Here is a 25,630-nt window from a genome sequence, read left to right as displayed (position 1 = left end):
CAAAACCAGCAGGTTGAAGAGGCAACCTGGGAGGCCGAGGAAGAAATAAAGAATAAATATCCTTATTTGTTTGAATAGCAATGTATTTATAAAGTTGTGCTCTATGAAAACGCTAAGAGTTACCTTGTATGAATTATGTATCATTTGTGCCGTTGATATTAAGGGAATTCCTTTTCAGGTAATATATTGCTTATGAGGCCACGATTGGTGTTGTTTTTATATTATATGCATATTGGATTATGTATATGTTGTTAGGTTTGTTTTCTGGGTTCTCTGGTAGGTGGATAGGCCCAATTACAAGGGAAACTCTGCCGAAATTTTTACAAATTTGTAAAGATAGCCAAATTTTAAGGGCTATAAGTAAGTTGAAATTTTGGAAAGGAAGTATGAGATCAATGTAGTCATGAGTTCCTATGTATAATGGTTTGAGTTATAAGGATAAATCTATTCTTAGAAGTGACTTGTGAAACATTCGAGGACGAATGTTCTTAAGTGGGGGAGAATGTAACACCCCGGAAAATTTTGAAGTACTTAAGCGCTATTAAGAAAGTCGATGTGCGCTAATTATATTATTTTGTGTGAAGATAAGGGCTATTAATAGGATGGATATCAAATGGATATGATAATAAGTGTACGAGTCATATTATAAGTTATGTGCGGTCTAAGGAGAGCCCTAAGTCCAAGTCAAGTTGAAAATTTCATGATAGACTAAAATTCCAAATGAGTACGCATAAGACTAAACTTTGGACGCTTATATCTACATATATATAAGGTTTTATGTGAGTTATTACCTATAAAATTAAAGGTCTTCGAGTATAGTTTCTAACGCTTTAAACCGTTCATCATTTATACATTCCTACAAGAAGTTATGACCAAATTACCAAAGGCTAGCGGAGGAGTCTACGGATGCGAAGCATCCGAGACCGTCTGAAAGAGAGGTTGGCAGTGAAGTGCTGCCATAGCGTCCAAGTCCGCATCCGAGCTTCAAATAGGAGTGAAGTGGGGATGCAAAGCATCCAAGGCCGCATCCGAAACCCAGAATTATGGGCCTATAAATACAAAACCGGGGGAAGAGGGTATTTTGTGTATTTGGGGGTTAGGGTTCTTGAGGTGAAGGAGCGATTTTGAGCTCAAATCAAGTCCAATCAACCAAGGTAAGTTGTTAATAATATTTTGGGTTGGTTATTACTTAATATGCATGAGTTCTAACATCATTCTTACATCCAAATATAAGATTTCATCATCAAATCCTCAAGAACACAAAAATTACCAAAGTTGTGATTTTATAAGATTGATCTACTAGAGGTAATTCCAATGCTTCAAACTCGTTTATTATGAGTAGTTGGAAGTATTTAAAGCATTTGTTACAAGTTTTAATGATTGAAATATTGGATTATAAAACTCTAGTTCATGGCATGAATAGTACTTTTGAGAAAATAAGAGAGAAGATGAATGGTAATCTTGGCGATAAAATTTATGAATATAATGAACCTATGGGATTTGATACTAATATTGGTATCATTGGATGTTGTTGTTGTAGATTGAAGTTGATTAGTATAGTGCATCATTGTAGTATCATTAAGGGAAGAATTTGAGGTATGTTGGCTAAACTCTTCTCTTATAATTGAATCTCGTGATATTCATGTAAATTGTGTAAGTCCCGAGTGGTTCATTATAAGCTATTTCGAGTAAGATTGGGTTGAAATACATATGTTCACAAGTATCCCAAATGCTTTATCTATGTTATGTTATCAATTGAGGATGTGTTAAAATATGGGGCGTTACAATGACCATCTTGAATATTTGCTCCTCTCCTTCTTCAAGGAGTTTTATCTTTGGAACCGATTAGTCTATTATGCGTCATGCATGCCGTAGACTTTATTCATTATGAACTTTATTTTATTTGGAGCATTAGCAGCTGAATATGACATTTAACTTTAGGTCAGCAAATACGCCTGGCAATATTTTGCAAATGAATTATCATTTGAACTTCAAGTTCACATTTTGTCGTACGAGGATCTAGATGTATTCATAATAATTCATTACATGCATTACTTTTTCAGCTGCCTATTTTCTCCCCCTATTGTTGGGATCACCAACACATATCCCTAGCCTTATTTGGGATCCATCTTTGTGCATCGTAGTGGAATAATTAAATCATATAGTACATTCATATTTCTAGATGAAAATTATTTGGTTCCTGACCCTGAACCGATTGTGATAGGGAGAACTTATCATAACTTGGCTAGATGCGTACAAGTGTTGTTATATATTAAATAATACATCACATACTAAATTTTATTTTGACAGTTTTGTTCTCATAACCAATGGTTTAGATATAATTTGAGGCATACAATTTCTGCAAAACCAACTTGGATTTAAACTTATTATCAAGATAAATCATCATAATTTATATTCTGGAAATGTGCTCTAATAATTTGAGCAATCAATCTTGCAAAAGCCAAACTGCAAGTTGATAGCAAATGCACATGTGACTATAGAATAGATGCATTCATTAAAATCATATAATAGTAAACAATCCACATGGAAGGTGACTGGGCCCATATATATATCACCTTTTATTCGTTCCAGAAATCAAGGGATTTAATCCCAACCTTAACTAGTATATCATGAGAATAAGCAGCACAATAGAATTCTTGAAGAATCTTATATTTGTTCAATATATGCCAATATAATTTTCAATTAATTTTTCGCATCATAATTGAACCGAGATGGTCAACCGGTCATGCCAACTAATATTTGTTTCAGTAAACCTCTAGTTTACTTCTGACATATGATTCCATCATCATGCTTATATTTGTGTAGTACAAATAGAAAGAAAATCGGGTAATCTTTCATATTTACCCGTTATGATTATAGAAATATGAAGATATTCAATATTCCTTTCATTTATAGTCTCAATATGCCAACCACTTTGACTTATACATTTGAAACTAAAAAAGTTTCTTTTGAGACTTTACAATATCAATGTCGTGAATAATTTTATTCATCCGGGTAGTAACAAATTAATTTTTCCGGAGCTCTTAACAACTTTTGTACTACAAGATCTTTTATCACATTATTCATATGGTAAATGTCTCCTTCACGGAGAAAATTATATCATAATAAATTATCATGGTCAAAATCATCATAAGCAAAATTATTTCTTGTTTTAATTTTGCCTTTAATAACCTTTTATAAGGCACACCAAAATATTTTTTGCGTATCACATGTACGCGACCAATGACATATTCATATAACCACACGATAATATTTATTCTCTTTATTTCACTCAAACCTCCCTTAGAGGTGAGGTGTGTGGTATTCATCTAATCATTGCATGTCTTTATTTATTACTTTTATCACATATTGCCACATTCACCTTTAGGAATGGGTCTGCATTCTCAATGCTTATCACAAGTCATATTCTCTTTAAGGAATAGATCATAATCAGCGGCGTGTTTTATTATTTTTCATATCAATTTGACGGTAAACATTGCCTTCACATTTTAAAGGACTATTTTGAGAACCCTTATTGTTTTCCTTTTATAATCATAGTGATGATTATTATTATTTTGATCTTTGGAACGCCCACGTTCATTATTCAACCACTTATCTTCATTTACACTTATTATGCGCCGCTACCACATTCATTTCAAGAATGGAGCAAATCAAGTGGGGGCAATATTCATGCCTTTTCATGAAAAATATATTATTTTTCTTTAATCATCATTATATTATCAATATGATATAGTGGGACTCAAACCCAATATCTTACAATATAAAGGCATGTTAGGCCATAATGAATTGGACTCAAACCCAACTCTTATCATCATGGAGCATCAAGACTTGATCCTGATGTCTTACCCTCATGGTGCATTGCGACTTGAACTCATTGAAGTTGATATCATTAATAGCAAAGGACAAAAATAATTTCAAATACGAAGAAAATGCTTACCTCTTGAGTTAAACTCTTCATAATATCATTTGGATATAATTCTCAACAATAGACTTTCGTTTAGTCAAATCAGCTAAGTAATTAGTGTCAAACAGATATATGAAAATATAAAATAATATTAAAAATTCACATGTAGTCTTTGTTGCAATAAGCTTACTTCAAGATGAAAGTGATATGACCAAAACATTAAAGAAAAATGATGTATCAAATAGAATAATATAGTACTACTAGTTACCATGCACTTTTGTGAAAATTAAGTATTATGCTCTCTAGAAAAATAAAGAGATATAGCAGAACCTTTAGGTTAATTAGGGAATCAAAAAAATTAGGGGACAAATCTATGTCTACTATCTACTACAATATGCTTTCCATATAGAAATTATTCAACATGTTAATTTGATAAGAACTATCACAAATAAAAAATTTGGTGTAGTACATACTTCTTGTACTAATATTTTATCTTATTAAAATAAAATAGTTACGAGTATTATTATTATTATTATTATTATTATTATTATTATTATTATTATTATTATTATTATTATTATTATTATTATTATTATTATTATTATTATTATTATATTTGACAGTAAACTAATGTATAATTATTATACCAGGCATACTAAAATCGTATTATAAGGTAAAACCATAAGCATACATAATAAAGTATAATTTTAATTTTGTAGATTATTTAGTATACCTCATGCCACATATTATTTAGTTCATGAAAATTTAACAAGGTGACATCCTTAGCAGCCACATAAATACTAATTTTTAATAACCGGACCATTGCTTATTCCAAATATTGGTATAAACTTATATGGTTTAAAGCTCGGACTTATTGCTGTAGCAGAAAGACATGCATGTAACACATAAGTGGAATTCAACCTTGAGGTTAGAGACTTCGTGCTGATAACATGTTATGAAAAATAGCTCAAAGTAACAATATAGAACAAGAAAAAATAAGCTAAGAGATATAGAGAGAAAGAGAAAAGAGATTTTTATTTCTTCTTCAATTGTGTGTATTTTCCTATCTATTACAAGGCCTTTATATAGGCATGAAAAGTGAAGAAAAATTTGTCATTAAATATGTCATTAAGCATAGAAATATGTCATTGAATATGTCATTAAGCATAAAAATATGTCATTGAATATATCATTAAACATTTGAGAAGATCATGGAGGAAGAGTAGACATCCACCGTAATTTGATTTTTCTTATAACACATTTGTGTTATATAGCCAACTCTTTTGGCCAGATGCTGAACCAATTATATACTATACTACTCATTGTCTTCAGTTTTTGTAAGGTATTGCATGTGCACAAAAGTATAAGTTTATACTCCCCCAACTCTCAAAGTTTTTGTCCATATTGAGTTCTTTGAGTTAAACTATTAGATGGCTTTTGTCTTTTTCCTTTTTTTTCTTTTTAAAATCATCAACCATCAGAATTAAACAACAAGTTTCACTTAGATTGTACATGGCTTGAACCTTCAACTTGCTCGATTATAAATTACTTAAACCTTCAGCTTACTCGATTGATAATAACACTCTTCTATAAACATAATAAGCCTCACTCTTTTGAAGTCAAATTCTAAATATGTCAAAAGCATCTTTTATGTGGTTTTGCCAAATGATAGGAACTTGTAAAGTTTCTAATATATAAAAACTTATGTTTTGTAATAATAAAGTAATGAAGTTTAGCTCCAACACAATTATAAAAGATGCCGAATATTAATTTTAGAAGTAAAAAGAAAAAGACAAATATTGTGACAGAGCAACAACCCTTTTAGGTAGGGCTGCTTATCGGACGGATTGGGCGGTTAATTACTCTTGACGGTTTGGCTTAACGGTTATCGGCTTTTAAATGTATTAATCCGCTAGTCACCCGATAAGATATCGGGCGGATTGGTATCGGTTTAGCTCTTATCGGGCGGTTTATCGGCCTAATTAAATCTATATTGCGTACATTAATTGTTTGTTGACCGCCTAGCATACAAATTCATAATAGGAAATTACACATTGAGTCCCGACAAACATGTATGCTAACGCCTACATAAGAATGATGTAGTGTGTCATGTGTTGTAGAGTGAAAAAAGTAGAACACATTGTAGGCTAGATTACATCCCAAAGCAGACTACATATGCGTCCAGACATACATGTATGTTAACGCCTACCATTAGATCCCAAAGCAGACTACATTACATGAGTCCAGACATACATATGCCTGTTAACACCTAGCATACAAATTCAGAATAGGAAATTCCAGTCTATATTCAAAGTGAGTCCAGGATACATATTTCAAAATGATTAATCCATAAGTGAGCAGAATACACAGAAATGTTTGGCCTGCAGCTAACGCCTAATAGAGCTTGAATTTATGCAGCTTCAAAGTTCAAACAACAACTTCAAATTTCTAACTTAAACTCTCAACCAGGCACTTCACGCTATATCATTAACCATACAAACAACATCTAGCAAAAGACAGTTATGTATAGAAATAGGGATGGATTATAAGTAGTAAACAATTTACAGGAAACACAGATGCGCTATTTCCCCAGAACATAATTCAAGACAGTATTATCGTCAATATTGTGGGATAAAAGTTGTGGCAACAACACTGTTGTTCTTCTATTAAACATAGACAGCAAACATTAGTTTTAAAAAACAAAAGTAGAGGTGAACCATAGACAGCATCTTAAACAATCTTATAGTAGGGTGGGAGAATAAGCTAAGCAAATAGGTGGAAGAAGTGGAAGAGTTTTTGATATTTAATATATATATATATATATATATATATGGATAAAAACAAATTATATATGTATATATATATACATATATACATATATATGTATATATATTCTTAACGGGTTAACGAATTATCCGTTAAGAAAATTGAATAATCCGCCCCCAAACCGATAAGCCGTTAATAAAAAAATTTCAATCCGTTCCCCGTCCGTTAAACCATTAACCCGATACCAATAAGCCATTAAGTTTCGATTTCGATTCGGTTTTCGATTTTGGTTCGATTTTGAACACCCCTACTTTTAGGAACCCCTTTGAGGGTATAAATTATACCGTAAAATTTATCTTCTGTTTTATTTCATGGCGCAATTATTTATGCGAATAAAAAAGTTATATATAACAAATAAAAATAAATAAGTATAAAAAGATTCCTCGTGGCCGCGGCGGACATTTCACGCATACAGTAAAGGTGTTACGCGGTTTCAGGAGAGAGAGAGAGGGGGGGAGAAATATACTTTCGTTCTAGCCCTTGTACTATTCTATTTTACCGTGTGCTCCTCCATTTATTCTGCTTTGCCCTTTCTTCCCTCCATATTTTGTCATATACACTTTTGCCCCCATAGGAAATACCGAATCCCTCCCCTCCCCTCCCCTTCCCTCCAACCCCAACCCCGCGACTAGAAGGGCGATGTCTAGTCGAGCAATTTATGCCTCGTCAAGCAATTTAGAATCTAATCCCGGCTTCAAATTGTTGTGCAAATTATCAATTATTAACAGCCTAATCTGGTTCCCATGATCACCAAAGGTTGTGGCATGATAGATAGAATTTCTTCGCTCTTAATACGATGTCTCGTGCTCGAGCTCTTCCTCCTTTAGTGGGATTTGCATAACACGAATTTGGATTGATTGGAGCTCCAAAGCGGACGTGGAATATCAATCAAATTGTTGTGCCAATTATCAATTATTAACAACCTAATCAGGTCCCATGACCACCAAAGGTTGTGGCAGAATAAACATAATCCCTTCACTCTTAATAAGATGTCTCGTGTTCGAGCTCTTCCTCCTTTAGTGGGCTTTGCATAACACGAATCTGGAGTAAAAATAGCACGGGCTAGCCAGTTTTCGGACTGGTAATTGAAAAATAGACAGCATTTGCAAAGTCATTGAAAAATAGCCATTATTTTGCTGCAATACGGACTGGTCCAGCATAATTTACTGGAGATTGGTGCACCTGTGTATGAACTTCCAGCATATTATGCTGGAACTCCAACACGCGGAAAGTTCCAGAATAATATACTGGAGATTGGAGCACTTATGTATGAACTTCCAGCATATTATGTTGGACCGGTATATTATACTGGAACTCCAATATAATATGCTAGAATATTTTTCGGATTTTGAACAGTGTTTTCGTTCAGATTTATCTTTACATGAAAAGTGGCTAAATTTCGATTACTCTTGAAACTGTAGCTATTTTTTAATCACCACTTATAAATTTGGCTATTTTTGAATTTCTCCCGAATCTGGATTGATTGGAGCTCTAAAGTGGATGTGGAACATCGGTCAAATTGTTGTGCCAATTATCAATTATTAACAGCCTAATCAGGTCCCATGACCACCAAAAGTTGTGACAGGATATACATAATTCCTTCACTCTTAATAAGATGTCTCGTGTTCGAGCTCTTCCTCCTTTAGTGGGCTTTGCATAACACGAATCTGGATGGATTGGAGCTCTAAAGCGGATGTGAAACATCAGTCAAATTGTTGTGCCAATTATCAAATTATTAACAGCCTAGTCAAGTACCTATGACCACCGAGGGCTGTGACGGATAAATAGGATTCTTTTACCTTTAATAAGAGATTTTATGTTTGAGGCTTTGAGCTCTTTCTCCTAAATGGGCATTGCATAATGCTAATCTGGATTGGTCCGATCTCCAAAGGGATGTGAAACATAGATGGAATATCCAAAAAAAAAAAAAAAAAAAAGCCAGATCCCCATGAACCCAATTGTTTTGGGTGGGGCAGTGTTTACCTATACTATAACCACTTAATCCAGCTCAATAGACATTTAGAAAGTTTCTTGAACAAAAAATGTTTTTTGGAAGAAAAGTTAGTTGAAACGATACTAAAAAGGGCAGTTCGGTGCACTAAGATCTCGCTATTCGCGGGGTTGGGGTCTATTGTACGTAGTCTTACCCTATATTTCTGCAAGAAGCTGTTTTCGCAACTTGAACCCGTAACTTCCTGGTCACATAGCAATAACTTTATCAATTGAGGTGATACTAGATAGTTATAATTTTATTTTTGAAGTTTTATTGAGTATTTGTGAATGGAATGAGTTCCTTTACGGATATATCATATAGATACCTAAGATCACTAAACTATGAGAATGCTGGTAACATACAACTAATCCGACGACAGTGTCAACTAAAGCAATCTGTGCGATCTACTTACATTTGAATTACAACAGCATTACTATATCTTAGACTAATGTTCATTGCCGAAAAGGACTAAATATTAGTTTAATCATCATAGATGCAATATAATACTATGCAAACTGTTTGCAACAAGAGAATATAAAAGTTTGTAGATTTTAGTGTTTAAGAACACGATGAATCACAAAAAACAAACAATTGTCTTCTTTGATTAGTCCAAAGAAATAAGTTTGTTTACCTGATACACCATATTAAATGCCCACCTTTATGAGCTTGTCATTTGGCATGTATCTTAGAACATGGACATCAATGGCCAAAATAGCAAGACTTGAAATCAAATTGTGTCAGACAAGCAACACAAAAGAAAGAATCTTTAATCTCCACCCCCCCCCCCCCCACCCCCACCCCACAACGCCCGCCAAAAACTGTAGTCACCTTAATTAGCGCAGTCATATTCAATGTGCAAAGTTCTCTGCGAAGAATCTTAAAGGATTTGCTAACTAAAGCAAAAAGCTAAGTGGCTAAACTCCATATTACTGAGAGTCTGAAATGGGCTTGCGAACCACGAAGAAGTACATTGGTGTGAAAATCCCTTTCCTGAAACAACAGGTTAAAGATGTTAATCATAAAGTTGACCCTATGATCAATATTACTGTATATGAAACTAGTCGACTACATAATATTTACGAGGGAGAGTCATAATCTTACTTGGCACCACCGACAAGACCTTCTGCAGCTTTCTCTAAGAAAGCTTGAACCCTTTGACTACCTTTAGGAGCAAGTCCCACGTATTCAAGTGCCGAAACCTAATAAATCATGTGAAACAGTTTAGGGGTCGTTTAGTTACGTGTATTCTTACCCACATTATACCCCTGTAAAATAATAGTACATAAATTCTCATATAAGCTGTACCAAAATTGGTAATACAATGTTTGGAGAGTCGATACCAGAAACCAAACATAGCGTTAGTTATATGAAGATTATATTAGTTATGCAGGATTTTATATGGAGATCATATTAGTTATGCAGGATTTTCCACCAAAAACCAAAAACTGTATAAGTGATGCGGAACTTTATATGGAGAAAAATTATCTTATACATCAAAGGAAACAACCCTTTAGTTCATTCTAACTCTGACATTGAACTATTGGGATGTCAAAATTATCCCGTCTTCTACAGATGAACTATCAGAAACAATCAAGAGACAGTACTGTAAGAAATATTACCAGATTTCTGGTGAAAAGTCTGCCAACTGCTGTTAGGCGGAAGCTACTGAGCGAGAAGTGACTCGTATCCAAAGGCAAGTACCACGGAACAGGTGAGTCGTCAGCAAGATCCTTGTCCCATACAACCTTCATATACAAGTAGAGTTTAAATGCAAATTCCAAGGGGAAGTCAACTACTTGATGGCTTTAGAAGAAAAGGACTTGGCACTTACTTCAAAACCAGCTTGTTTGGCTGCTTCGAGGCACTGTGTTGTCAATCTAACCTCAGGGAGGCCATTTCCGAGCTCAATTTCGGCCTTTGGACAATGAAAGACTTAAGATAAGTAAAACTATCCAATAGATTGATAAACTACTTCAATGCTTCAAGATATACCTTGATCCTCTTGTGCTCTTCGTTATTGGGGTTGTAAGAATCGGTCATGCACCACTCATACACAGCGAAACATTGACCAGGCTTCAGCACCCTGTAAATCTCTTTATAGCATCCAACCTTAAAAGATTAAATGTATTAATAACCAACAAACAGTCAATATACAAATCAAAATTGAACACAGTAAAAATATACACACTGGATCTGGTGCATGGCAGGTAGCTTCTATTGCATACACTGCATCAAAGCTATTGTCAGGGAATGGCATTTTCATGAAATCACCCTGCATTGACACCACACGACAATCAAATCAAGCACTGAACAGGCAGTTCAAAGAAGTTTAACTTGATCTGCAAATTTACTACCTTTACAAAGTTGCAAGTCTGATCCAATCCTACTTTGCGGTTCAACACCTGTAGAGTAAAGGGTATTAGACAACTATACTCTAAAATTAAATAAATTCTTTCAACCATTTGAAATGGGAAAGCGAAATAATCAGCCTTTTTATTTTTATCTTTTGGCCGGAAAACTAGATGACATGTGATCTCAGAATCCAGATTAATCTCAGAAACCGGATTTCAGATAAAAGTAAACAGGTCTGATGCTTCCAATTCTATCCTTCTAATTTGTTAATATATATGGTCAGAACAAGTAACAGGTAATCTCTGCCAAAATACATGACATCTTGCAAGAGCTGGTTTTACAAACAGAACTAGGGAGCAAAGCAAATACCTGTCCCCTAGATATCTGATATTCATTGTTGTTGAGGCCTGTAACTGATGTAGAGCTGCATGATTATAATAAAAATGGTGAGACTACAAAAATTGTTAGGTAAGAAGACCAGATTACCATAAGGAATTTCACAGATCGAGTCATATACAATTTACCACTATTAAGTAAAAAAGAGCAGGTGATGAATTTGCAGGCCTCATTAACTGCTTTCATTGTGTCAATAAAAAATGTGAAACACGGGGTTGTGACATCTAACAAGCTCCTAAATGGTCAAGCATTCATTTCGGCGCGTCTCAACTTTCAGATGTTTAGTACCATTCTATGTCATTACTTAGCTCAAGATGTGAGATTGAATACAGCAGAGTCTAAGTCGATCTCAAGAGTCGTGAGATAAGTGGCATTTGCTGAACAGATTATTCACCAGTAGCGCTAAAGTTCATCCTACAATAGCAATGGGATAAGGAGGGATCACATTTATCCTTTCAGTTCTAGAGGAAGCATGTACGCAAAGCATGCTAATTAATGCATTGCCAACATGATGCAATTAGCAATATGGAATTTCATCAAGTTAAATTCTGAATTTGACTACCAAGCTCATGGTAGGTTAGAGGGGGGGGGGGGGCATATACAATTAATTAATCACATTTCAGTTTGAAAAATCGCTCAGTAAAGGATAAATTGAAATACAGGGCCCACATGATAGTGAGGAGCTCAACAATTCAAAGTATCTTCATTCACCTGAATCGAGCAATTTCTCGTAACGGCCCACCAATTCCACATCCTACGTCCAAGACCTGCAGTCATATTCCCGGTTTCAACAGATAATTTGAAGTAGTAATCCTGTAAGTACTTCACTACGTCTTCTTTTCATTAATGATAACATATGCAAGCCAAACCTTTTGTCCTGGTTTCAATCCCAGTTGCAAGGCAAGAAAGTGTTCATGCCTCTTAATGCTCTCTTGGAGTGATTCTCCTTTCCACCTGCAGGCAAAAGTGTGAATGAAATAGTAAGTAGTAATAACTAAGTGGCTGAAACCTAACATGCATTCACTCATGCGTGAATGGACCATAATTAACAAACCTGGGTGCAAAATGGAATGACTCTCCCCAGCCGTATTCGTAGAAGCTAGTGCAAAGATCATAGTATTTGTTAACCTGAATGAAAGATTGTGTTACTAACTTTGCAGCTTCCAGAGTACAGAATTGCGTTTCAACAAAATGTACATAAATATTTTATGTTAGACAAGAAAGTGAATTGATGTGAGACAAAGCTCCAATAGCTGAATCAAAATCTATTAACCAGCCAAGCCTCAATCTCAAACTAGTTGGGGTAGACCACATGAACCCTCTATAACCCTTCCACTCTATTGGGATCCATTTCATTCCAATACTGGCATGTAAAGAGATTCTCTAAATCGTGGCACTGAATTGAAAAAGGTTCAAGCCAAACATCAGACTCAAATAAGAGTAAATAATTAAATACAACAACTGTGAGAATGCACGGGAGAAAATATAATATTGTTTTTTTATAAGAGTTTTACAATAAGCCTATTTATAACTATACACAATATATATTCTACTCCTATTCCATGTGGGACTAGGTTAATTTACATAACTATCTAGCACTCCCCCTCAAGCCGGTGCATACAAATCGTATGTACCGAGCTTGTTACATATATAACTAATACGAGGATTAGTGAGTGACTTGGTGAAAATATATACAAGTTGATCATTCGACTTCACAAACCTTGTAGCAATATCTCCTGAGAGTATCTTTTCTCTGACGAAGTGACAGTTGAGATCCTTGAACACCGGATTTGATGCAATATGAAGCAGTTTGATTATCACGCACAAGTTTCATCTTGCTGATCTCACCAAATTTTAACTCCTTAATCAAATGTTTGATCCAAACTAGCTCACATGTTGCCACAGCCATTATTCAATATTTTGCTTCTGCACTAGACCGAGCAACTACATTATGTTTCTTGCTATTTCAAGACACCAAATTACCTCCTACTAAAATACAATATCCAGACGTAGAACGTCTATCAAAAAGTGATCATGCCCCGTCAGCATCAGAGTATCCAACAATTTGCTCATGGCCTCGATCTTCAAACAATAATCTATTGGCTGGAGCTGAATTTATATATCGAAAAATACGGGCAACTGCATCCCAATGACTATCACAGTTAGAATCCATAAACTGACTCAGCACACTCATAGGAAAGGAAATGTCAGGTCTAGTCACTGTGAGGTAATTTAATTTACCAACCAACTGCCTATATCTTGCAGGATTACTAAGCGACTCCCCATGTTCTGGCAGAAGTTTAGAATTCGAATCCATAGGAGCCTGTCATTCCTGTCTCCTCAAGAATGTCTAAGGCATACTTTCATTATGAGATCACAATACCTGAGCTAGACTGAGCGACCTCAATACCCAGAAAATGTTTTAATCTGCCCAGATCCTTTGTCTGAAAGTGCTGAAAGTGATGTTGCTTCAATTTAGTAATATCATCTTGATCGTTGCCAATAATTACAACATCATCAACATAAACCACCATATAAATACAAAGATTTGAAGCAGAATGCTGATAAAACACAGAGTGATCAGCTTCACTACAAGTCATGCCGAACTCCTGAATAATTGTGTTGAACTAACCAAACCAGGCTAGAGGAGACTACTTTAGACCATAGAGGGACCGACGTAACCGACATACAAGGCCACTAGACTCCCCCTGAGTAACAAAACCAGGTATTTGCTCCATATAAACCTCATCTTCAAGATCACCGTGAAGAAAAGCATTCTTAATGTCCAACTGATAAAGAGGCCAATGACGAACATCAGCCACAGATTGAAAAAGGCGGACTGATGCTATTTTAGCCACAGGAGAGAAAGTGTCACTGTAATCAAGCTCAAATATCTGAGTATACCCTTTGGCAACAAGACGAGCCTTAAGTCGATCAACTTGTCCACCTGGACCAACTTTGACTGCATACACCCAACAACAACCAACCGTAGATTTACCCGAAGGAAGAGGAACAAGCTCCCAAGTACCACTCTTATGTAAAGCAGAAATCTCGTCAATCATAGCATGTCGCCATCTTGGATGAGATAATGCTTCACCTGTAGACTTAGGAATGGAGACAGAGGACAAAGATGATACAAACGTATAATAGGGTGATGACAGACGATGGTAACTTAAAATTAGGATTAAGTGTGGACCTTATACCTTTCCAAAGTGCAATAGGTTGACTAGAAGGAGATATGTCCACAGTAGGGGCAGGGGCAGGTGCAGGACGTGAATCAGCTGGGCCTGATGCTGGCGCGGACGACGATGACAAGTTAGGAGTGGTGGAGCTGCAGAAGGTTGAACTGGACTAGGTAATGGAACTTGAGCTATAGGTGGTGGAACTGAAACTGGAGCTGTAGGTGGAGCTGGAGTTGTAGAGGAAGATGAATGGGAGATAGTGACTGAATCTCCAAAAGATGGAACTGGTAGCACCTCGAAAATATCTAAGTGATTACTTGGGCCGGTGAAATATGATTGGGTTTCAAAGAAGGTAACATCAGCAGACATAAGGTACCGCTGGAGGTCAGGTGAATAGCATCGATATCCCTTTTGCGTTCTCGAGTAACCCACAAATACGCACTTAAGAGCACGAGGAGCTAACTTATTTTTTCCTGGAGTAAGGTTATGAACAAACACGTGCTCCCAAAAACACGGGGTGGAAGAGAGAACAGAGGTGAGTGGGGAAACAAGACAAGAATGGAACTTGATTCTGGATAGCTAAGGATAGCATACGATTAATAAGATAACAAGATGTAAGAACCGCATCCCCCAAAAACGTAACGGAACATGAGATTGTATGAGTAAGGTACAAGTAGTTTCAATAAGATGTCTATTCTTTCTTTCAGCTACCCCATTTTGTTGAGATGTGTATGGACAAGATGTTTGTTGAATAATCCCATGAGAGTTCACCAACTGCTGAAATGGAGAAGACAAATACTCTACAGCATTATCACCGAAATGTGAGAATAGAAACCCCAAATTGATTTTGAATTTCCGCGTGCAAGGTCTGAAAATAGAAAATAATATAGATTCGATTTTTCATTAAAAATATCCAAGTGCACCTTGAATAAACATCAATAAAACTGATAAAGTAGCAAAATCTCAAGGTAGAACCGACCTAACTAGGACCCGAAACATCTGAATGGACTAAAGTGAAAGGTAACTCTACTCGATTATCAGGATGCCAAGGGAAATGAGAGCAAGTATGCTTACCGAGCTGACATGACTCACACTCTAGGGTAGACAATTGAGATACACCAGGTACCATTTTCTAAAGTTTTGACAAACCGGGGTGTCTCAACCGATTATGTAATAATCTGGTGAATTAGAAACAGGACGAGTTGTTGAAGGAAGATAAGATGTGAGTCCATGTGATTTTGCAAGGATAAGGTAATAAAGTCCATTTGATTCACACCTGGTACCAATGATCCGCCCCGTATTGCGTTCTTGTATAAAAACAAGGTCATCAAGAAATAAAATAGAGCATTTAAGTGATTTGGCTAAGCGGCTAACTGCTATGAGATTAAAAGGACTACCGGGAACATAAAGAACTGAATCTAAAGGTAAAGGAAGGAAGTGGACTTGCTTGACCTGTTCCAGTTGCCATGGTTTGAGACCCGTTGGCCATTGTGACTGTTGAGAAATTGAGAACATGAAATAGTAGTGAAAAGAGATTTGTTGCCAGAAATGTGATCAGATGCACCTGAATCAGTGACTCGGAGGATGAAGATTGGGAGACACAAGTCACGCTATTACCTGTTTGAACAACAGAAGCTATATCTGAACATGTATGTTTACATGCTTTGAACTGAAGGAACTCAATATGATCTGGTAGAGAAACCATCCAACTATTCAATATTCATAGTATTGGATCCATTTTGCTATAAGCAAATTTCAAATTCTTGACTAAAAGTTCTGTGGTAAACCTTGGAATGCCAAATCAGAACACTAGATGTTTTTTTTTTGGAAAACATTGTTCACTCCGGAATCACTGTTCACTGCCGAAAACATTATTCACTGCCGGATAAATTCAAAAAATTGTATGGGTCGAGTCGAAAAAAGAAGGCGACCACCGCAGAAGAAAACCCAAACTTGGAATATGCTGGAAAATATGCTCACGCGCCGGCGCATGAACAGAACTCGCCGGAAATTCTGGAGACCTTCCCGGCGCGTGTGGGCGCGTGGAGCAAGATCTGCCGGAGGAGGTGACTGGGGCGTGGTCGCTGGACTATGGTGGATCTCGTGGCGGTGTTGGTTTTCGCACAACACCGCTAGATATGAAGGTTGACGCAGACAGCCACTTAGGTCACCGAAAAATTGCACGGTGACTGAGTTCTTTCTTCTGGGATGTCACTGGAATGACGCACGTCGATCTTTTCTCACCGATGCTCTGATACCATGTGAGAATGCATGGGAGAAAAATATAATATTGATTTTTTTATAAGTGTTTTACAATAACCCTATTTATAACTATACACAATACATATTCTACTCTTATTCCATGTAGGACTAGGGTAATTTACATTACTATCTAACAACAACTAGGTCCTAATTCTAACTGGTAGGGATTACTGGTGTCGCCTGTGTGAATTATTTGCTTCGTGTTATGTTCTTAGCAACTCTATTCATACCAACTTTGACAAGAACATCCTTTGAGTTATTAAACTTGTAAAGTTCTTTGCTGGTCTACAGGAAGGACAAGAACATGTGAATTTGCATAACACAAAGCTACGCAAATTCTAGGTATTTGCTAAAAGATTGTAGGTATTTCGAAACAGCTTCTCTCCAACTATTTTAGGTTTACACTTATCCCATTTTACCACCTTCAATCATCATAGTATTAAACCTACGGTGCGGCGCATTGAGAGTCTATGTAAGACATGACCAAACCATCTAACAATTAGGGGGAAAATTGAGATTAATGAAATAATGAGCTGCTATAAACCTAACTTAACCTAATCCAACTTCAATTCAGTTCAAATTTCTAAAACTTTGCCTTTTCCTCAAATAACTGAACTGGGTTGTGCAACGTAGCACTTCTAGGCTCCAAAAGGCAGCAAATGTGATAATACAGAAAAGCTAAAATATGATTAAGAGGTCTCGCTGGGACACATATTGGTTTCCTAACTTTTGGCTCCAACCAAAAGCAATAACAGTTTCTGCCTCCAAGATCACCATAGCTTTAGTAATTTTTCAGAGATCTCAATAATTCAGCTTTTGGAGCTAAAGTAAAACAAGAAAGAATTCATTTTCATTGATAAAAGAAAAGTATGTCCTCTTAGTTCATTTTATTCAGCAAAATCACACCAAAAGAGTTAGGAGCAGGGTGTAAAACTCACTTTTTCTTTCTTATAAGCCAATAACACCTCCTCTCAAGGTGTGCGCGCAAAATCACTCATCAATTGCTGAAACAGTTTCGGATGTTGTTTTGCTAACTAGATATAAAGTGTGACTGTGTGAGGGCTCTTTCTTCCCATGTCACTTACAGGCTCAAATAGGAATATCAATATGCAATTATACAGCAACAGCAAAGCTTTACATGATCAATCAATGTCAAATGGACGACATGAGGATTACCAGAGAATACGAGATTGCCAAATCGAACAATCCTCAACTACCATGCATAGATTGTGAACACTGATTACTAAAAAACATTAAAATTATAATAAATAATAGAAATGTTTCTCACCATGTCAGTGTAGTTATTCTTTCTCTCTTCTTCTTCACCTCCATAATAACCATGGTACTTCTCATACCTAGTTCATTTGACGAAATTTTAAATCAACAATAACATTTAGAAAAATTGATAAGATTAACAATCATACAAAACAAAAAGAAACAAAAAAAAAGGAAGAAGGAAAGTAAACTGCAATTCGGAAATCGGTTGCGAGCATGTTTGGTGTCCATTTCTGATCAAAATGTCTTTGACTTCAAGAATTTCTCTTTGTTGTAGTAGACACAATTTTATTACTACTAGAAAACCGATAAATAGTACTACTCCATCCTTTTGATAGCTGACCTCTTAAATTATTAAATGACAAAAACAATATGGCAATTTGCGGAGGGAATTTTCTGGACTCTAAGGACCTCAAAGAAAAAATTGTGTTGTCAGAGAAATATCATTAACTTATCTAAGCTACTACAACAGGTTCATTAAATAACTTAGGTACTAAGGTACATGATGTTGGCACAATTAATAACACCCAGACAAAAAAGTTACAGTAAGTAGCTCAACATAATCTTTGAGAAAATGACAGCCCTATTAATTACTATCATAATTCTTAAGTGTAACAGATCAATCTCCAAAAGATATGAGTAAAAGATAGAGAAAACAATGATAAAAAACTGAATCTTTCTAAAAAAACTGCCAACAGATATTGGATACAAATCTCACATTTTTTGGTTCTTAACTTTAAAGGGTTATCTTTTTTCCAAATGTAATTTGATTTACACCCAAAAACATAATGAGAGAGAGAGAGAGAAGGAATACTTGTCAACAGCAGAGAGAACTTCCTCCTTGTTAATTTTGCCACCAACACCAGATGCCAGATCAAAAGCCCCTTGTTTTGACATCTCTTTCCCAAATCACAAGATCTAAAAACAAAGACAACACCCACATGCATGATGAAAAAATCCCCAAAAAAAACAATTTTTACAATGCAGAAGAAGCTTACATACATACACAGAATAGAAGAATAGGTAGAGAAAGGATCTCTGTATTCTTGGAGAGAACCTTTCACCTTTCAAGAGAGAAATGGGAAAGAATATAATTAAACAGAGACCAGATCGTAGAAAGCAGATGTACTTTGTGGAGGTGCGTGACAACTTACAATATATATTTTTATATAGATACACGCAAAATACAAACACTGCCAGCCGAGAAAAAACTTAAGAGACAGCAAAAAGAACATAACAGAACGAAAAAGTGGGGTGGTGGCCACGTCATCACGTGTTTTCCCGTATTACTCATTTTTTTTTGTTTTTTCGTACGTATTAAGAAATTTATTTTTTAATATTAATTAATAATAAAATTAATCATATTAATTTTAATGTAGTACTCATTAAAAATATAACAAATTACTCATAAGTTCTTTACTCTAAAGACAATTTTAAAAAAAATAATTAATTTCTTCTTGATATTTAAAAAATTAAATATTATGAAATATAAAAAAGCAAAATAAAATACTTACCGTACACCGGAAGGAATAGTAGGTTATTCTAATATTTTTTCGAAGTAGTTTTTTTCTAATATTAAATCAAGATTTGGCCGATATTTAATCACTCCTAGGGAAAAGAAAAGAGAAAAACAAACTCCCCTAGGGAACTTTGAACATTGGGATCACACTCATTATTATGGCCGGTTTTGATTTACTTCCAATCCAAAAGGAAGAGAACGAAAATAATCCATTTACTTGGAATTGGAAGCCGGCAATGTGGAGTTTCTACTTTCATTTTTATTTTCTCAATTTCAAAATTTTGTCCATACTAAAATTTGAGGAAAAAAGTCGAAATATACCCCTTTGGCAGCTCTTAGTCCCCTTTTATCTGACATTTAAAACTTTTGACACAGTCATTAAAAAGTATTTAATAGTATTAATTGTAAGGAGTTTTTTACTAAACCATCTTTACTTTACTTGAACGAGTAATTAATGATTAAGGGTAGGAATAATAAGTATTGAATTGAGAAAATAATTGATGTGTTCGTAGTTTGACAAATAAGCTGGAAAATTGATTCAAAATATAACTGTGGATTAGTACTTTGCTAATTAAGTTTTACCCTAATGGATAGGGTTAAATTATTGATAGAGATCCGTGGATTAGCAATTCGCTAGTGAAGTCTTATCCTAATATATTGGGGTAAACTTTTTTTCAAATTTTTCTATTATTATTATTATTATAAGGGGGAGGGAAAGGGGAAATGGAGGAGGGGATAAGGATAGAGACTCGCCTACCTTTTCAGATAGTGAGTGCTTTTTCTGCTTTGAATGAATGACTTCTCCATTTATTTTCAAGTTTGCTCCTCTACCGGCTTGTCGCTCTCCTCTATGAAAAGGTTCTTCCGTCATTACTCTCAATACGATATTTATTCCTCTTTTTATGAGGTAAGTAATCAACCCCCATCAACAAGGAAAAAGTTTATGTAGCCAATAAAGTGAACTATTAAGATTTTTCTGATCAGGTAAACTTACTAATAACAAGAAGTTCAAATATATTATCATTATCATGGTGTATGTTATTCGCCGATGACATAGTTCTGATTGATGAGTCGCGAACCAGTGTTAACGAGAGGTTGAAGGTCTGGAGACAGGCCCTTAAGTCTAAGGGTTTCAAGCTTAGCAGAACGAAGACGGAATACCTGGAGTGTAAGTTCAGCACTGAGCCGAGGGAGGTGGGTGTGGAAGTGAGGCTTAAATCACATGTCGTACCAAGTAGTAATAATTTTAAGTACCTTGGGTCGGTTATCCAGAGGGGAGGGGAGGGGAGATTGACGAGGATGTCACACATCGTATTGGAGTGGAGTGGATGAAGTGGAGGTTAGCATCTGGAGTCTTGTATGATAAGAGAGTGCCACCGATACTCAAAGGTAAGTTTGACAATGCGGTGGTTAGGCCGGCCATGATGTATGGAGTTGAGTGTTGGCTTGTTAAGAACTCACATATCCAGAAGATGAAAGTAGCAGAAATGAGGATATTGAGGTGGATGTGCGGACATACTAGGATGGATAAGATTAGGAATGAAGATATTCGGTAGAAGGTGGGCGTGGCTCCCATTGATGATAAGATACGGGAAGCGAGGCTCAGATGGTTCGGACACGTACAAAGGAGAAGTCAGATGCTCCGATAAGGAGGTGTGAGCGGCTGGTGTAATGACCCAGCCAGTCGTTTTGAGTATTACAGGCTTGAATTGGGGTATGATTTGTGGTTTTAGCATTGTTTGAGGTGATTTGAGGGTTCGACTAAGTTCGTATCATATTTTAGGACTTGTTGGTATATTTGGATGAGGTCCTCGAGGCCTCGGATGAGTTTCGGATGGTTAACGACTCAATTCTTGGACTTGGAATTTTTCTGATGTCTGTATCTGGTTTCCTTATACGCGATCACATGAACTTGTCCGCGATCACGTAGGCTTAGCAAGATAGTGGATGTTTTGTTCTATACGATCACGTGGGTATATCCGCGATCACGTAGGGTTAATTGAGGGCTGTTGAGTTTTGTTCTATGCGATCGCGTGAAGAGGGATGCGATCGCGTAGCTCTCTAAGATTTTGTGATTCGCGAACGCGTAACTAAGGCCTCGTTCGCATAGAGGAAATGGAGCAGAAGTGGAGGTCACGCATTTGTGCTTCGCGATCGCGTGGACGAGTCCGCGATCGCGTAGGTCTGTGAAGTTGTGCATCACGGTCGTGTGGTCAGGTCCACGATCGTGTAAGGTTAAAACTGGTTAGGGGCAAACTGTACTTCGCGATCGCGTAAGATTGTCCGCGATCGCGTAGAGCAAATGACTGGGCAGAGAGTTTAAGTTCTTAACTCAATATTGGTCAAATTACCCGAATCCATTGTTATTTTTAACATTTAATTGATGAATTTAGTTGAAAAATTGTGAAAACTCTCTTGGTTTAATTTGAAGATTTAAGGGTCAAGTTGATGTCAGATTTGAGTTAAATTTGTATGGTTGTACTCGTGGTTGAAGGAGCATTCATATTTTATAACTTTTGTCGGGTTCCGAGACGTCGGCCCCACATGCAATTTTTGAGTTAATTTCGGATTTTTATTGCAGTTTTATGTGTTAAAGAAATTGAGCTGAGAATCATATTAAAAATCAATCTGAGGCTATATGCCAGTATTATTGAGACCCACAGAGGTCATATCGTTGTGAATTATTTGTTTAAATTAAAATTTCATACTCAGTTATATTTATTTCATTGCATATCATATCTCAGTCTCTATTGTTATCTATAGATGCATCATATCATCATTTTGGGATAGTTTCATGACATTGTGAGCCCGAGAGACTAGAGAGATTGATGACTGAGTGAGGCCGAGGGCCTGATTATAAGGATAATTATGGGATCGGGCTGCACGTCGCATCAGGCCATATTGGCTTTATATACTTTATTATTATGTGAATCGGGGCTACCCGCCTGCAGCAGGCCTTATAGGCTTTATTATAGCACGTTAGTTGTTTGTGCGGATACAAATATTGATACTATAGCACGTGAGTTGTCCGTGCAGCACGTGAGTTGTTCATGCAAATTATAGCACTTGGGCTGAAGAAGCCCCTTCGGAGTCTGTACACACCCCAGTGAGCGCAGCTACCTACTGAGTGCGAGTGCCGAGTGCCGAGCGATTGTGAAGACTGAGTGATTGTGAGGACTGAGTGACTGGGAGGACTGAGTGACTGGGAGGACTGAGTGAAATGATACTATGAGAGTATGCATATGATTTTATCATTGAGTTGCATCGCATTGACATGCACATTTGATATGCATGTATAGAGATGCATTTTCCTCATGTTGTACGGTATCACGTCATTCATGACTTCTCACACATATTGGCATATGGGCATAGTGATGCATTTTTCACTGGTTATTTGAAAAGAAAATAAAACATCTTATCATTGTTGAAAGGATTTTTGGGAAAGATTACTGTTTTCAAACTTACTTTTATTTTTGTTAAACAATTTGGATTTTTACTAACACACTGGAAATGCAGAATTGTTTTCAAAAATTATGACTAAGCTGAGCATTTTATCTCTGAGTTACTTCTTTGTTACTTATTTTATGTTGTTATGAACTGTTGTTGGTTATTTGTGGTGGACCCGACCTTGGTACAAGCTCGTCACTACTTTCAACCTAATGTTAGGTTTGTTACTTATTGAGTACATGGGGTCGGTTGTACTCATACTACACTTTGGCACCTTGCGTGCAGATATTGGATGCTGATGTTGCTGTGATCGACGGGAGCTGGATTTGAAGACGTACATGCGTTCTGGTTGCCGCTGCCTCTTGTTCATGGTAGCCTTAGATTTATAAAAAATTATTTATGTACATTTCGAACAGATGATGTATCAATTTCATATATTTAGACGAATGTTATAACTGCTCGGTAATCCCTGAGAAGGGTGCGCATTTCAAAAAATGCATTGTGTTTTGATGCCATTGATATTGCGGTACTCACCTGGTTGATAGACTGCTGATATTCAAATTATTGCTATGTGGTACGGAAGAATTATGGAAATATTCCGAGTGGGATGATCGTGCATTAAGGATGTGATAGTTATTTGGGCGGTGGAGATTGGATCAGAAATGGTGATTCGTGTGTTCTAGGGATTTGAAGATCGGAGTTTTCAGGAGCATATTGTTTAATGGTTGTGGGCTGTGAAGTAGTGGACGAAGCCATCCAGATGATAGTATGTATTATACTTTCAGTTATTTTGGATTTTTGGAGGGTTATTTATCTATTTGTGGGTAACCAGAGCTGATTTGGGGGTCCATCGGTAGGCCCAATTAGGATGTGTATTCTACACCGAGTCGGATTGGTTGGCTCTATACTGCTATTGTTGAGGGATGTGTCATTCGGTTGACGTTGGCCTTATTTGTATTCTGAAATGATCCGTGAGTTACTCTTTTATGCTACGAGGAGTTGTGATTCAGTGGTTATGCATACATGGTGTTGAGGGCCTTATGGCGGAATTTGAGCGAGATAAGTATTTGGGTATTGCATGATCGATTGCGTATTGGTTATGTTTTTTCAGGTTTTGTGTGGCATTGTGTCATTTTCCTCTTAGTGGTTATTGAGCGAGATAAGTATATAATATGTACCGGCGTTTGGATGGGGTCACGCATTGCAGCGGAGTTATGTAAAGGTATGTACCTTGTGTTATTATCGTGTGATGGTTCTACGGTGTGTGATGGATTTCCAGCATTTCTTTGTGGTAGTACTTGTTAATCTTGCGGGATAGTTCTCTCGTTTGAGTCATTTCTTATGACTTAGTACATTTGAATTGTTGCGTATTGGCGCACATATGGCACGGTTCGTGGATCTGAGTTATATTGGTGTGGCATGTCTGTGGGATAGTTGTGTTCAATAATGTAAGGTCATTGGACCTAGAATGAGTACTATCAGGTTTGAAACGGTATATTCGGGAGGATAATATTGAAATTCGGCTTAGAAAGTGATTATGGTTCTGGATGGGGCAAGAGAGCTCCATGACTTGTTGATCTGATAAGGGGTCGTGAGTTTTCTGCATGTTTCTTTTATTATCAACAAGGTACGAAGGTGTTGGGATGGGGTTTTGTTCTATATGGGGTTAATGCTAGTACTTGGTTGGTTTGGAGTAGTTACTGTGATCAGGAATGGTGCTACGAGCGGGCGAGTTATGTAATATGTTGGGTGATTATATCCGTGGTTATAGTTATAGCTCGATACAGCCTGTTTAGACTTATACAGTGTGTAACTGTGAGATTCGGGTCTTGTAAGAAATTCTGAATGGTTAGGAATTGAATTCCAAGGTTTTTTGGCTAAGGTTAAATTAATGATTTTCAGTTGTATTATGTTGTCAGTCCTATGTGGAATAGGGTGACGTAGGATCACCCCCGGGTACGTGTGTGGTAAGATGGAATAGTGATTTAATGGCTTGGAAATAACTCTTGGCATGTTCGAGGACGAACGTATGTTTAAGTGGGGGAGAATGTAACGATCCAGCCGGTCATTTTGAGTATTACAGCCCTGTTCCCCCATTTACTGCTCAATTTATGCCTTACAGTTGATTTATGACTTATCGGGCTAGTTGGTTCGGGTCCGGAAGGATTTGGAAATGAAATGAGACACTTAGTCTCATAATTAAAAACTTAAGTTGGAAAAGTTGACCGAATATTCACTTGTGTGTAAACGACCTCAGAATTGAATTCTCATGATTCCAATAGCTCTGTATGGTGATTTTAGACTTAGGAGCGTGTCCGAAAAATTATTTGGAGGTCCGTAGTTGAATTAGGCTTGAAATGGCGAAAGTCAATTTTTTTTGAAAGTTTGACCGGAGGGGGGGGGGGAACTTTTTGATATCGGGGCTGGAATCTGATTCTGAAAATTAGAATACC

At 36.5% G+C, this 25,630-nt stretch overlaps 1 protein-coding gene across 3 annotated transcripts; it reads right to left on the bottom strand.

Annotated features, from left to right (window-relative positions):
* Positions 1-9,555: 9,555 nt before the first annotated feature.
* LOC104120777 (cycloartenol-C-24-methyltransferase 1) lies at positions 9,556-19,358 on the bottom strand. Of its 3 annotated transcripts, none has more exons than XM_009632616.4 (14): positions 19,218-19,358; positions 19,026-19,129; positions 18,225-18,291; positions 12,547-12,620; positions 12,362-12,446; positions 12,204-12,259; positions 11,466-11,520; positions 11,099-11,146; positions 10,933-11,016; positions 10,737-10,853; positions 10,576-10,659; positions 10,364-10,489; positions 9,846-9,943; positions 9,556-9,734 (listed from the first exon to the last, which is right to left on the bottom strand). In XM_009632616.4, the coding sequence occupies exons 2-14, from the start codon at positions 19,106-19,108 to the stop codon at positions 9,671-9,673; spliced, it is 1,041 nt and encodes a 346-aa protein (XP_009630911.1). In that variant the 5' UTR covers positions 19,109-19,129; positions 19,218-19,358; the 3' UTR covers positions 9,556-9,670. The 3 variants fall into 3 exon arrangements, with proteins under 3 accessions (XP_009630911.1, XP_009630910.1, XP_033508599.1); XM_009632615.4 differs by having other exon boundaries at positions 19,214-19,354; XM_033652708.2 differs by having other exon boundaries at positions 19,210-19,334.
* Positions 19,359-25,630: the final 6,272 nt, after the last annotated feature.

The sequence above is a fragment of the Nicotiana tomentosiformis genome, chromosome 1 (genome assembly GCF_000390325.3).
Source record: "Nicotiana tomentosiformis chromosome 1, ASM39032v3, whole genome shotgun sequence".
NCBI lineage: Eukaryota > Viridiplantae > Streptophyta > Magnoliopsida > Solanales > Solanaceae > Nicotiana > Nicotiana tomentosiformis.
Note: the sequence above shows the minus strand (reverse complement) of the source record. Positions and strands in the feature narration are given on the sequence as shown.

Excerpts from the sequence above, each read along its gene's own strand:
- LOC104120777 (XM_009632616.4), bottom strand. The coding sequence starts at position 19,108 with ATGTCAAAACAAGGGGCTTTTGATCTGGCATCTGGTGTTGGTGGCAAA. Across the intron at positions 12,447-12,546 it reads TCATTCCATTTTGCACCCAG|GTGGAAAGGAGAATCACTCC; the intron begins GTTTGTTAATTA and ends TTTTGCCTGCAG. Across the intron at positions 10,660-10,736 it reads AAGAGCACAAGAGGATCAAG|GCCGAAATTGAGCTCGGAAA; the intron begins GTATATCTTGAA and ends CATTGTCCAAAG.